The following is a 14,833-nucleotide window of genomic DNA, read 5'->3' as shown; positions in this document are numbered from 1 at the left end:
AGCCAGAGAGGCCATGCCTGTGCTCTAATGCAGTGGTTCCCAACCTATGGGTCGGGACCCAAATTATGGGTCGCCAAAGATCCACAGAGGGTCGCGGAGCCTGCTTGATTTTAAGGGGGTTAATTTGAAATATAGCCCATGTTGAATAAATGACAAAGCATTTAACTAATACTATATGCATAGACGCAACAAAATGTAAGTGCTACATTAAACATGTATTCTTTATCTGACCAAAGATGAATTGAGGAATAAAATAACAAAAATGAGTTTTCACAGGAAACAGAGGGCATCTCGTGACTCCCTCTCGTGCGGGTGCTCGCGCGGTTGGGTCACCAATGTTTACAATTGTAAAAACATGGGTCCCCGAAGAAAAAGGTTGGGAACCACTGCTCTAATGCATCAGCCACATGTACCATACCGTACTGTACTGTAGCTAGATATCTGGCTCCATGTGTTGCATAAGGCACACTGTGTATTCCTGTATGTTTCGTTGTGTGTCCATGCAACCCTCTGTGTGTCACTTTATTTTTCTTAACATAGGCCTACATATTACTGTAGGACGGTATACAGGGTGTGTAGCAGGTTGTCCAGGGGGCAGAGAGGACCTGCAGCGCATGAATCTTATGCTGTGTATCTCCATATGTGGCCCTATACCTGGGTCCCTGTTTCCCAAGACATGCTCTATGTATTCCTGAATGTATGTTTCTCTCTCTGTCCCTGTTCCCCTCTCGGTTTGTCATTGTATTTTCCTTGTCAGTACATACATATTAATGTAGGTACACAGGCTGTGTGTAGTTTTCCGCTATTTGTTTGTCCATACACTGTAATGACTGAAAGAACATTATAGATTTGGCGTGTATCCTTGTACCCATACTGCCCTACAAAGCAAAAAGGCAGTAACTGTGAATAGATCTGAACTGAGTAAAATTACCTTAAAATTATTCTGTTCTATTTTGATATACGTGTCATTGAAACAACAACAATGAAGTTACTGCCTTTTTTGCTTTGCTACACTGTAAAACCTGATAAGTTAGTAGAACTCAAAAGTTTTGAGGTAACTGATTACCTAATAAGTTTTGAGTACATCAACTGTATCTTTTAATTAAACTTTACTTTAAAATTGTGAGTACATGAACTGTATTCTTTAAGTAATGTTAACCTTAAAAGTCTGAGTACATGAACTGTATTCTTTAAGTAATGCTAACCTTAAAAGTCTGAGTACATGAACTGTATTCTTTAAGTAATGTTAACCTTAAAAGTCTGAGTACATGAACTGTATTCTTTAAGTAAAGTTAGCTTTAAAACTGTGAGTACATGAACTGCATTCTTTAAGTAAAGTTAGCTTTAAAAATGTGAGTAAACGAACTATGTACTCAACTCAAATGTTTTGAGGTAACTGATTACCTAATAAGTTTTGAGTACATGAACTGTAATTTTTACTTAAAGTGAACTTTAAAAGTGTGAGTACATAAACACGCTATGCTATACCATTTACAGACAACAATAATGCATAAAATCATTTACAATGAATAACATTTATTTTTTCTGGAAAGTACACAGAACATTACAAGTGTGTGTGTGTGTGTGTGAGAGAGAGAGAGAGAGAAAGAGAGAGAGAGAGAGACAGAGAGAGAGAGAGAGAGAGAGAGAGAGACAGAGACACAGAGAGAGAGAGAGAGAGAGAGAGAGACACACAGAGAGAGAGAGAGACAGAGACAGAGACAGAGAGAGAGAGAGAGAGAGAGAGAATGCTACAAATGCACACTACTCCAGTATCAAATCTTCCACACACACAAAAAAAAAGAAGTCATTATAGGCACGGTTTGAGTGTAACACATTCACAATGATCGTTTGTCTGGAGAATGACAAACCAGAGACTCTTCAAAAACAAAAAAGCATTCTGGTATGCCATTAGGCTACCGCACAGTTAACACTGCTGTAAACATTTTCTGGATTTTTAGATAGCATTTCACATTTTAACTATGTGAACAATCATTGTGAATGTGTTAAAGAGACTCTTTGCTAACGAAAGACAAAATAACAAAAACAAAAAAGCATTCTGGTATGCCATTAGGCTAACACTGCTGTAACTATGTAACTATGTAATAACATTTCACATTTTAACTATGTGAGTGAACAAATACAGACAGAAGCTCTTTTGTGTGCGTGTGTATGCGTTGCACGTTTGTGTCTACATCAAGAGGTACTGGGACTAGCAAACCCCTTGCGTGCGTGGGCATGTTTTTGTGCTAGTGTTTATTAATAGCAGTTTGGTTAAGAGGCAAATAACTATAGAAAATAGACATAAATCCAACGACCACCTTGACACTATGGAGAAGTGTGTGTGTGTGTGTGTGTGTGTGTGTGTGTGTGTGTGTGTGGTGTGTGCACGCACTTGTGTGCTTTAGTGTGTGTGGTCATGAATGCGGGGAATAAGATGGACTTAGGTGTGTGTGAGTGTCTAGGTGTCTGCTGGTAAGGCTTAAAGAAAGATGAGACACTCAGATGACAAGCAATCATGTTTCATGCATCTTATTGTCCAGAGATGCATCCCAATGCTACCCTTGATGTTCTGTAAACCATTTGGCTGTCCTTTTTCTGTCCTATGTATACCTTGGCAATATCAGGCAGTGCGAGTCGTCCATCTGTGTTGGTGTCTACAGTACTGGCTCAAGTGTGTGTGTGTGTGTGTGTGTGTGTGTGTGGTGTGCATGCACGCATTTACTATAGTTATTCGCCTCCAAATCAACACAGCTAGAAAAAGACATACATCCAACTGCGCATGTTTGTTTGCGTGTGGGTGAGCCCGCGTGTGGTCATGTATGCGGGGAATAAGCCTAACTTATGTGTGAGTGTTTGTCTGTTTAAGTAATGGCCCTGAGGTCCTAAATGCGGGGAATAAGCTGAAGAGTGTGTGTGTGTGTGTGCGCGCGTGCGTGCATTGTCCCAAGAGTAATAAGCTGAATTTGGGCACGTGTGTGTGCGTGCAGGTGTATGTGTATTGTACTATAGAGAGAGAAAAAAAGTTGAAGCATTCTGGTAAGTATGGCATTCGAATACTGTACAGTACAACTGGCAGGTAACAGGTCCCCGTTCCGCCGCTTCAGCTATATTTCAGCCGCTGTGTAGAGGGTGCCATGTGACATGAGCGTATGAGCGCATGTGTGCGCGTGCAATGCTACTAACGCGCACTACTGCAGTAGCAAATCTAGAGGGTTCCGTGTGACATGAGCATATGCGCGCCCATGTGTGTGTGTGTGTGTGTGTGTGTGTTTGTGTGTGAGAGTGTGCAAATGCTACTAACGTGCACTACTGCAGTAGCCACTAAAGGGCGTCGTGTGACATGAGCATACGTGTGTGTGTGTGTGTGTGTGTGTGAGAGTGTGTGCAAATGCTACTAAAGCGCACTACTGCAGTAGCAAATCTAGAGGGTGCTGTGTGACATGAGCGTGTGTGTGTGTGTGTGTGTGTGTGTGTGTGTGTGTGTGTGTGTGTGTGCGCGCAAATGTTACAAACACGCACTACTGCAGTAGCAAATCTTCTTTCAAAGTCATTAGGCAGGGTTTGAGTGGTTTGCCATCATCCAGACAAACAAACATTTTCTGGATCATTGTGAATGTGTTCAAGAGGCTCTTAGGGTATTCCAAATTGAACACATAAGTCAGCCCAAACAACAACATGAATGCATCTGGAATTGTGGGGACCTCGTTAAAAACAGCATTGCCTTCAATGACGACTGTAAACTTCTTGCAGCTGAAGGGGTCTGCGCCAGTTATGCCAAGAGCAAGAGGGACATCATGGTAATCAGGCTCCTCCTCCTCCTGCAAAACACAATCAACATAATTACCTGTTGGCTACACTAGGAAGATAGTCATTTGACAATCTGGATATGTTTACCAAGAGACCAACATGATCTCAGAATTCCGTGGAATGGATTTTGCCAAAATTCCGTGCCCCTAGACACGGAATTGTTTTCCGTGATGGACACACGGAAGTGCTTTCTCTATATTCCCACAGCTCTATGTTTCCACAGTCTTGTGTTTTCTCAGGATTTCTAATTTCCAATATTTTTTTTCTCAAAAAACATTTCTTACTGACAGGTTAGGGTTAGGGATTGTTTTGGTCTGGGCATAGCTAGTATTCTTTCGTTGATTACATGAATTTTATATACCTTTTCCAGAGTTGGTTGATGGGCTCTCAAAAACATGTCTTTACTGACAAGTTAAGGTAAGGGATTGTTTTGGTCAGGGCACAACTTAAATTGCTCTAGCATTCTTTTATTATTAGAATTTGGTATCTATTTTCTAATGATAGACTTAACACAGTGCTGTGGGAATATAGAAAGCACTTCCGTGAGTCACGGAAAACAATTCCAAAATCTTTTTGGCAAAATCTGTGAAACTGACACGGATTTCGTGTCCCAAATCCGTGTCCATTCCACAGAATTCTGAGAGATCAGGCTGAAGAGACAGTCCTATGTTGGATAATGAGCATTATGGAGCTTATGGAGGGATTTGCTAGTTACAATAATCAAGATAAGCAGTGACAAGGATGGAGATTGTGTGGGAGCTGAGGGATGGGCAGAGATGAACATTGTTACGCAAATGAAAATGTGCAAACCATGTTATATTATTAATATGAGTGAAGTGATAGAGCTACCAAGGTCACCCAGACCGTTGACCCAAAGGGAGGGGGAAACAAATGAACTCAGCTTTGGATGATGTATTGTACATTTATGGATGGTAACCAGTACTTACATTGAATGTCTGAAAGAAGGCAGATCCATCTTCTCGCAGGTACACCGGCAGGGCACACAGCGACAGGGTGCGTCTCGAGATGACATCATGTTCTTCCTTGATTGACAAAAATAAAAATTGCACAAATATATAGTACTGCCATGTAGACCCTCTCAAAAATACACTGCTCCAAAAAAATAAAGGGAGTACCAAAACCAAAGCAATGTAACTCCTCCTGTCATACAATCATACTTCTGTGAGATCAGTTGAGCAGCACTACCCAAGTCACTTCAGTGCCCTCATGGTACTTCCTGGGTTGGGACAGTAACAAAATCCACGTGTTCAAAAAAAAATGGTCAGAAAGGATGAAAAATGGAGGACACCATCTGCAGAATTACTATTTTGGGCCGTTTTTTGGTGATTACTTCTAATATACATCTACTCATTGCTTAATAAATTGGCACAACAGTAGGCAAAATGAATTGGCTTTGAATGTTGGTTCCTAACTGGACAGGCTGATAAAAGTATAATTGACGTGAAGTTCCATTGCCTGGTTTTGGTGTTCCATTTTTTTGAGTACTGTATGACCACCATCACCTAACAGATTCTTTGGCATGTCTCTGTGTAATAACAGATGTAGAACACTAGATTTCATGTAAACTACCTTTGTCTATTGACATGAATCAGTCCATTGCTTGAATGTATGTCCAAGACAAATTTCCTTCGGGACCAATTAAAAGAATCTTGAATGACCAGCAATTGGTGACAAGGTAATCAGCAAATGATCCAGTAAGTGACAGTCTGAAACCATAGGAACCTGTACCATGATGATGACGCCCAGCATCAACAACCAGCATTAAAGGAGAATTCCTGTCGATTTCAACACGCAGCTGTAATGCTCACGCTATTCTTGACATGCCATTACAAATGCAGCATTTGTTTTTCAGCCCTTTTTGAGACTCTGACCCCACTAATGGGGCCGTGTCTTGTTTACATACAAATATCATCCCAAATGTTATGCAACATTAGCAGACACCTTTACACCCATTACAGGACCAGAACAAAAAAGTTGCTGTGTCATCAGGTACTAACAAGTCAAGGGTAGCATCAGCAATACAACTGAATGTTGACATTGGCAGGACTCCTACTTAAGTTTCAAAAGATTGACTGCGACAACTGGTGTTCTAGTTCTATGAATAACACAAAGTAAGAAAAATGTGAACTCATAATGCTTGTCTGCACTGAATGCTCAATAAACCAGTGTTTCCCACAGAGCGTTTGTTAGTCACGGTGGTTGGGGGATGGGCGGTATCATAAAGAGCTCTTTAAATCTAAGTCATATGAATCTTAATTTTCATCAATGCAAGTTGCTAAAACACATATGGATTGGCCAAAATACTTAGATATGCTTTTTTAAAGATATTTTCTGGGGCTTTTTGCCTTTATTCGGGACAGGACAGTGAAGGATAGACAGGAAATGAGTGGGGAGAGAGACGGGGAGGGATCGGCAAATGACCCAGGCCGGATTCGAACCCAGGTCGCCGGCATGATAGTCAAGTACCCTACCGTTAGAGCCACGGTAGGGCCAATACTTAGATATGCTTGATGTAAAATGTGGTCATGGACATGCCAAGTTAATCTTAGACATACCTGAAGATCATAAGCGGCGAGGGTAGCCCGTAGAGCCTCCGCCAACTTGCCGGTGCGTACTGCCTTTTGTCTGTATAAGTTGAGGAGTCGTGGTGTGTGTCTGTCAAGTTCAGCGTAGAATGTGCTGCGCAGGTTCACATTAGTGATACGATGGAATTCTGAGAGAACCTGCAGACATATAAAACACAAACACAAACATATAGACAGGATCAATATATGTTTTTTGGGGTTTTTTTTTAGATTGCAGTCACACACTGAACACCATCACAACTGATTTGCGTTTGGACAGACAGAAAAGCATGTTACCTGCGATTCCAACTGCAGAGCTGGCCAGCTGCGCAGCAAGTCCTTTACTGGCAATTCACTTTTGATGATGTCTTGTCGTCGTAAAGCGAAGGTTGTCTGCATCAGCTTTTCGATGAATTGCAAATTCTTCTCCGACTTGTCAGTCTCTTCAATTATCTCGAGTCTCATCAGGTCAAGACTGGCCTGGTTTTCACCAGTTGGGAAGTTGGGTAGGAAGTTCACTTCCGACCTACGAGCTCGCTTAATATTGGCATGGGGGTGATCGCTGTCAGGGTTGTTCTTGCTTCTCTTTCCTGCATTGATGGACACCTCAGCACACCCCGATTTGGCCAGTTTCTGTCTGTAGTTACCCATCTTGAAGGCCAAACTGACCTTCCAGCCGTACCAGCCAGTCTTGCTTCCAAGTTCTTTGAGGCATGGGTGGGCAGTAATCAATGCTTCCGAAGCCTTACAAAGATCAGTATTGCTAGGGTATGGCTTGAAGCTGTAAATAGTCTGTGCCATTATTTCGAGCACATTGTGCTTCTGGGAACGTGTTAATCTAGTTGGCTTGCCAGATGTCTGGAAGACGAAGTTACCCTGGTCAAGGACATGCTCAACTTCGTGGTTGAACGTTGGAACAGGAAAAACATCAGGCCAATTCTTTTGGCGCTGACTAAATGGTACATGGGGCAGTATGTCAGTGTCAGAACTGCCACAAGAAGAACTATCGTCACTCTCCAACCTAATCACTTTCAGTGTCCCCTTCTCTGGCAGCTCATCTATGTCCACTAGGACACTTAATTGGCCATCAAAGTCAGGGTCTTCGTATTGGATGGTGAAGTCACTACTGTCGAGTCTTGGCTTGAATTTGTACTGCATTATAATTTTCAGCTCTTCCACAGACTTTGGGCGGCTATTTAGAGTGAGCTTAATGGCAGTATCTGTGTGCAGATAAACACGGAGCAGAAACTTCTGGGGGGCTGCCATCTCTTTTCGGTTTTTGACACTGAAAAAGTAAATGAAATATTTTAAGTGTCAAGCATTAAAGAAACAATTTAATAAAGACACCATCAAAAGGAATGAAGCCCAAAAGGTGAGGACATTTCTCAGTTAATGAATATATATCGCCATGAAGGATGCAGGGGACACTATACTCTAGGGACACAGACAGACAGAGACAGAGACACAGACAGACAGAGACAGAGAGAGAGAGACAGAGACAGTGTATGGCAGGGATAAGAATGCCACACATTTTGTCAGGTAAAGAAAGGTTCTTGTTCAGAGTTCAGTTCCACCCCTGGTGTGGTCATTAATAGCACACAGAGGGGAAAGTCAGGCAACAAGTCTACCAGCAATGGGGGAATACAGTGTTCATGTTATGTTCAAAACACATCTTTAATCAGTCCGTATACCTAGATTATGAGTCTTAGGTTGGTGTGTGTGTGTGCGCGTGTGTGTTCAGTTACCTGATGCTGGGCTGCAGATGAGGGGAGAAGGGGCTGGAGGGCTGCTGCCGCTGTTGACAGGGAACCACAGACTGGAAACAGCTAGAGCCTCTACAAGCCAGAGTCAAAATCAGGATCTACGGACAAAAAAGCAGATAGCATCCAGAGACTCAACACGTGTACCACTCACTACAAATATGTAAAAATAACCAAGTGATGCTAAAAAGACAATCATTTCTAAACTCAAATGCCAGATCTCAACCAAAACAGGCATTAATTGTAAATGTACGGTGAGGTGGTTGAAGGACCCATCCGTGGTGGGCAAGAAATTACTCTTTTTCTGTCTAACTAACCAGCATGCCTGGCATGCACCACACATCACTACTTGGTCAGTGTTAATAAGCACAGCCTTGATCCAACATTTGCCACACTCTGTGCACCCATGAACTGTCTGCATCTACAACCTCTTGCGTGCACGTGTGTGTGTGTGTGTGTGTGTGTGTGTGTGTGTGTGAGTTCAGTTACCTGATGCTGGGCTGCAGCTGAGGGGCTTCAGCAAGAACTCTCAGTGGGCTGGAGGGCTACTGCCGCTGTTAGCAGGGAACAACAGACTGTAAACAGCTAGAGCCTCTACAAGCCAGAGTCCGAATCAGGATCTATGGACAAAAAAAAAAAAACACAAAAAAGGTGACGAATGAAGGATGCAGGGGACACTATACTCTAGGGACACAGAGACAGAGACAGAGAGAGAGAGAGAGAGAGACAGACAGACAGAGAGAGAGACAGAGACAGAGACAGAGAGAGAGAGAGAGAGAGAGAGCCAGAGAGGGAGTGGCAGTGTATGGCAGGGATAAGAATACCACACATTTTGTCAGGTAAAGAAAGGTTCTTGTTCAGAGTTCAGTTCCACCCCTGGTGTGGTCATTAATAGCACACAGAGGGGAAAGTCAGGCAACAAGTCTACCAGCAATGGGGGAATACAGTGTTCATGTTATGTTCAAAACACATCTTTAATCAGTCCGTATACCTAGATTATGAGTCTTAGGTTGGTGTGTGTGTGTGTGTGTGTGCGTGTGTTCAGTTACCTGATGCTGGGCTGCAGATGAGGGGAGAAGGGGCTGGAGGGCTGCTGCCGCTGTTGACAGGGAACCACAGACTGGAAACAGCTAGAGCCTCTACAAGCCAGAGTCAAAATCAGGATCTACGGACAAAAAAGCAGATAGCATCCAGAGACTCAACACGTGTACCACTCACTACAAATATGTAAAAATAACCAAGTGATGCTAAAAAAGACAATCATTTGTACACTCAAATGCCAGATCTCAACCAAAACAGGCAGTAATTGTAAATGTACGGTGGGGTGGTTGAAGGACCCATCCGTGGTGGGCAAGAAATTACTCTTTCTGTCTAACTAACCAGCATACCTGGCATGCACCACACATCACTACTTGGTCAGTGTTAATAAGCACAGCCTTGATCCAACATTTGCCACACTCTGTGCACCCATGAACTGTCTGCATCTACAACCTCTTGCATGCACGTGTGTGTGTGTGTGTGAGTTCAGTTACCTGATGCTGGGCTGCAGCTGAGGGGCTTCAGCAAGAACTCTCAGTGGGCTGGAGGGCTACTGCCGCTGTTAGCAGGGAACAACAGACTGTAAACAGCTAGAGCCTCTACAAGCCAGAGTCCGAATCAGGATCTATGGACAAAAAAAAAAACCACAAAAAAAGGTGACGAATGAAGGATGCAGGGGACACTATACTCTAGGGGGAGAGACAGAGAGAGACAGAGAGAGACAGAGAGAGAGTATGGCAGGGATAAGAATGCCACACATTTTGTCAGGTAAAGAAAGGTTCTTGTTCAGAGTTCAGTTCCACCCCTGGTGTGGTCATTAATAGCACACAGAGGGGAAAGTCAGGCAACAAGTCTACCAGCAATGGGGGAATACAGTGTTCATGTTATGTTCAAAACACATCTTTAATCAGTCCGTATACCTAGATTATGAGTCTTAGGTTGGTGTGTGTGTGCGTGTGTGTGTTCAGTTACCTGATGCTGGGCTGCAGATGAGGGGAGAAGGGGCTGGAGGGCTGCTGCCGCTGTTGACAGGGAACCACAGACTGGAAACAGCTAGAGCCTCTACAAGCCAGAGTCAAAATCAGGATCTACGGACAAAAAAGCAGATAGCATCCAGAGACTCAACACGTGTCCCACTCACTACAAATATGTAAAAATAACCAAGTGATGCTAAAAAGACAATCATTTGTACACTCAAATGCCAGATCTCAACCAAAACAGGCATTAATTTTAAATGTACGGTGAGGTGGTTGAAGGACCCATCCGTGGTGGGCAAGAAATTACTCTTTTTCTGTCTAACTAACCAGCATGCCTGGCATGCACCACACATCACTACTTGGTCAGTGTTAATAAGCACAGCCTTGATCCAACATTTGCCACACTCTGTGCACCCATGAACTGTCTGCATCTACAACCTCTTGCATGCGCGCGCGTGTGTGTGTGTGTGTGTTCAGTTACCTGATGCTGGGCTGCAGCTGAGGGGCTTCAGCAAGAACTCTCAGTGGGCTGGAGGGCTACTGCCGCTGTTAGCAGGGAACAACAGACTGTAAACAGCTAGAGCCTCTACAAGCCAGAGTCCGAATCAGGATCTATGGACAAAAAAAAAAAAAAAGGTGACGAATGAAGGATGCAGGGGACACTATACTCTATGGACACATAGACAGACAGACAGACAGACAGACAGACAGACAGACAGACAGAGAGAGAGAGGCAGGCAGGCAGGCAGGGATAAGAATGCCACACACATTTTGTCAGGTAAAGAAAGGTTCTTGTTCAGAGTTCAGTTCCACCCCTGGTGTGGTCATTAATAGCACACAGAGGGGAAAGTCAGGCAACAAGTCTACCACCCACTGAGCTACAGCGAAGTGGTTGCTCAGCTGGTAGTCGTTGTCGGACTCGCTTTCGATTGTTTCAGTTACGGCTGTATTCTCCATATAGCTACAAAACTTGTAAATCCAGCACTGGAGACTAACACATGTTGAATATTTCCTGAATTACCCACCCTCTACTCGTGCCCTGGGGTTCCCCTCTTTTCCACGTTGTTTTTGTTGCAATGTTTGTTCTATATCTGGATCCGAAAACACCAAGCGAATAAACATCCGCACTCCGTTGATTTCCATGCTGTACACGCTTTATTTTATTTGCATGCTTGCATTTTAGCTGCCATTACCTTTGCCATTGCATGCACACACGCTAATAGCCGATAGATTGCATGCCGATAACGTGTCTAGTTTGCAAAAACGCATGCATGGCGTCAGGTAATCGAAGGAGTGCACAGATCACGCTTCGAGACATGCATGTACACGGAGAAAGACATGAACGCCACAATATTTTTTTTTTTTTCAAAAAACGCAACGAAACCTGCTTATGCATTTCTTTCTTGCCGTCTTCTCATAGACAATTGGTACACGAAAGCATTTCATTGCTACACCGTCAGACTTGGCTTCAGTTAGCGGTCATTAACCTTGCCCTACGCGCTTAGCTTCTTTATGCAAAAACCGAATTCGAGAAATGTCAATGCAATAGAAAATAAGCTTGGTGTAGATCTTAGCTTTAGACTTAAAAAGGTATAAACATACACGTGCATGGTATTACATTGGAAAAACCGACATTTTACTCTGTACCAGTAACTTGCTTCTCTTCTGTGCTGATGCAGCACGCCAAACACAGCACAGTCATTGCATCCCGAATTAAAAAAAATACAGAGAAGGAACAGGACAACCCAATATGTATTTGTTTTACATTTAGGACAGACAAGCGATTTTTATTTTCGAGTTCAAATGTAAGTTTTAGCTGTTATTAGCTTTGTCCATAACCAAAGACCGAGTGAAGTTAGCTTGCTAGCCTTAAGCTCACAGTGCATGCAAATGTTATTATCAAAGTCCAAAACTACTAAAAGCTTTACTACTACAACCTTACTACTAAAACTACTTACCTTACACCGAAAAACAATTGGGCGTCCACTCTTATTTTCCAAAAATGAGGGTTAGTACTGGCTGCCAAACTGATCCAAGCGGTCTCGCGGATCCTCCATCTTGATCTTGGTAGACCGTGCGCGACAGTGCGTGACTGAACGTAAACCACGTTGATGACGTCATACCTCACGTTTGACAGAATGCTCATAGTTTTATAGTAAACCGGCAATGTTTACTCATACATTATTTTCACCACAACGAAAACGTTGTGTCTTGGTCAGAAAACGTATAAGTTTATTGTTGGGTCAGCTAAAAAATAGGCAAGTATCGGGTTTTAAGTCCTGATTGATACAATTAATGCGTTCCATTTACTGTTAGGGTTTACAGTGTAGGCAGCAAAGCCCTGTATTGGACATCCGGTCAGGTGCTTTCACTTAAAGTTGTGTTGCTTTTGCAGTGCAGGGACCCCCTCTAGTCATTCAGTTAAATATCATATTCGCACTGTGCCTAATGTTGCCTAGTCATAAGGGGTACTGTTCCAGTGTAACGCCTTATTCGTTGAGGAAGCTTAGTACTGTAGTACTATGACATTCTACAGAGTCTTTAGACACTACAACTTAACCACTTAACCATTGTCATTCTGGTGACAACAAACTTATAACAGGTGATATGTCTTTACACATCAATAGTTTTGTATCTTTGCAATGTCTGTTTCCATCTTCATGTTTTTTCACAGAAAAAAGTGATTATTTGTTTTTTGCTCAATCTTTTGCTATATTTCTGTACATTTCCCACCACTGTTCATATTGATATGCACCCCTTTTTTGAGAATAATGTTTATTGAAGGAAGATTCTGCAAAATAACAAAGTACAACATAACAAATTTTAGGTACTACACAGAAAACACAGAACAACACAGGCCAACGGCCCCCACACCCAAAAAAGAAAGAAAAGAAAAGAAGATTGAAAGAAAGAAAGAAAGAGAGCAAAAGGAGCTTGCCAGTTACAGTAAAAAGAAATGGTGGCAAGACAGTGGAACGTAAATCTGTGACAATGAGAAAAGGGAACAATGGAATAAAAGAAAAAAGCTAGCTCAGACGATAAGGGTCAGTAGTTTGGGCCTCTGAACATCTGAAATGTGCTCCTAAGTAGGCTCGTGTTGTGCGGTGACAATAATAGCTGGGACACACTGCTTGGTATTGATAAATGTATAACATTACCTTTTCAGTGCCTCAGTGCAGCCATTAAAGCTCTTTAAATAAATCTGCCTTAAGCTTTATGGTCATGAATGTTTCAGTGCCCCACAACTCAGGTGAAATCGCCATGACAATGACACTAAATCTTCGAACACAAAGAGCAGTGCAGGGACAACGTGCACCAAAGCAGAGTAGAACTTTGTAGGGGAAACTATTGCACCTTTTGCAGCATTTAGCTAGGTTTAAAAGTGTAAGTTACTGTGTAGGATTGTGGCCAGAGTAGGTATTGCACCTGTGCTGCTCATTGAAACTGTGCTGACTATTGCCAAATTTGATTCATGAATATTTACAGAATAGTAAACCAATATTTACTGGTATGACTAAAGTACAGTAAATTATGCAGCAAAAAAAAAATATTTCTGGAAATTCAGAAAAGGCGCACCATGGAGAAGATCCCCCTTTTCATGTATGAAAAGTGCAATTTTCTCAGACATAATGAATACTTGATAAATATGATAGTGGTGCTAAGTATTTGTTAAAAGTGGGCAGCAGGAATTCTGGAAATGAACTACTAAAAATATTACACGGTGCACTTTCAAAGTCCATGCTTACAATACCTTGGCCAAGAGTACACAAGGTGTCTGGGTGTTCTCGCTTGCCTTTTCATTTTATTTTGCCCATCCATTTCTCTTTCACTGCCTTTGTCCCATGAACTCTCACTACAGCTTCATGGCTTGAAGGCTGCGTGCACCTACTCTACTGTGTCTTCTACTTTTCATTCACAATGCACTGTCATAATTAGGAACTATGTGGATATTACCTAGACATGCGCTATGACTTGCAAGTTTGTTCTTTCTGTGAGAGAAATAGACAAAGAGAAATACATCTCTAACAAAGCTCTGTTTTTTTTTATTCCACAGCATCAGAGAGGAGAGAGTGAGTCGGCATGACGTTGGATCTTAGCTGCTGCTGCAGCTACTTCTTCAATGGGCTGCACTGTACCCACCTGCCAAAATGGAATGACTCTCCAAGACGGATGGACTAAGACAAAAATACAAAAAAGAGGTGCCTTCTTCTTCAACAGACCCACCAACAGCCTTTTCCCTCCTGGTATACTCTATAGCCATACAACAGGCTCGACTACTGGTGCACCACCCAGAAGCAACAGCTCTAACAGACACCCCACCTCCTTCTACTGCTACTCTGCTCAGTTTTGCCATCCACGTCCTGTCCATCTCCTTCAAAATGATGAGCGAGAGACAAACAAAAACAAACATACAAACAAAAACAAAAACTTGGACATCATGTTTTTGAAACCTGCAAAAATCTACTGTAGCCTACTTTTTTCTTTCTTCCTGTATGAGATACTACAGGTGGACATGACAAAGAGCTTGTCTAATGTGTGTGTGTATGTATGTGTATATGTGTATGTGTGTGTGCGCACTCCCACTGCCTCTCTCTCTCTCCTATTCGCCATGCCGTGTCTTTCTGTGACAATGGAGGTAGACGGTCCGCCGCCATGCTAGGCT

At 42.6% G+C, this 14,833-nt stretch overlaps 1 protein-coding gene and 1 long non-coding RNA gene across 4 annotated transcripts in view; one reads left to right on the top strand and one right to left on the bottom strand.

Annotated features, from left to right (window-relative positions):
- Window positions 1-14,833, top strand: part of LOC134457234 (uncharacterized) — a 135,063-nt gene that overhangs the window by 120,171 nt on the left and 59 nt on the right. The window contains exon 4 of the long non-coding RNA XR_010036418.1: window positions 14,225-14,833. This exon is cut by the window's right edge and continues 59 nt beyond it. This is a non-coding gene — a long non-coding RNA (uncharacterized LOC134457234). The remainder of the gene's footprint in view (window positions 1-14,224) is intronic.
- LOC134457228 (uncharacterized) lies at window positions 3,367-10,778 on the bottom strand. 3 transcript variants are annotated; one of them, XM_063209121.1, is made up of 10 exons: window positions 10,652-10,778; window positions 10,166-10,281; window positions 9,688-9,818; window positions 9,205-9,320; window positions 8,645-8,775; window positions 8,141-8,256; window positions 6,693-7,680; window positions 6,387-6,554; window positions 4,758-4,853; window positions 3,367-3,821 (listed from the first exon to the last, which is right to left on the bottom strand). In XM_063209121.1, exons 7-10 carry the CDS (start codon window positions 7,659-7,661, stop codon window positions 3,522-3,524), a joined length of 1,533 nt encoding a protein of 510 aa, XP_063065191.1. In that variant the 5' UTR covers window positions 7,662-7,680; window positions 8,141-8,256; window positions 8,645-8,775; window positions 9,205-9,320; window positions 9,688-9,818; window positions 10,166-10,281; window positions 10,652-10,778; the 3' UTR covers window positions 3,367-3,521. The 3 variants fall into 3 exon arrangements, with proteins under 3 accessions (XP_063065191.1, XP_063065192.1, XP_063065193.1); XM_063209122.1 differs by lacking the exon at window positions 10,652-10,778 and having other exon boundaries at window positions 10,166-10,386; XM_063209123.1 differs by lacking the exons at window positions 9,205-9,320; window positions 9,688-9,818; window positions 10,166-10,281; window positions 10,652-10,778 and having other exon boundaries at window positions 8,645-8,811.

This window comes from Engraulis encrasicolus, chromosome 10, assembly GCF_034702125.1.
Source record: "Engraulis encrasicolus isolate BLACKSEA-1 chromosome 10, IST_EnEncr_1.0, whole genome shotgun sequence".
In the NCBI taxonomy this organism is placed as follows: domain Eukaryota; kingdom Metazoa; phylum Chordata; class Actinopteri; order Clupeiformes; family Engraulidae; genus Engraulis; species Engraulis encrasicolus.
This window is presented reverse-complemented; position numbering and strand designations above follow the sequence as displayed.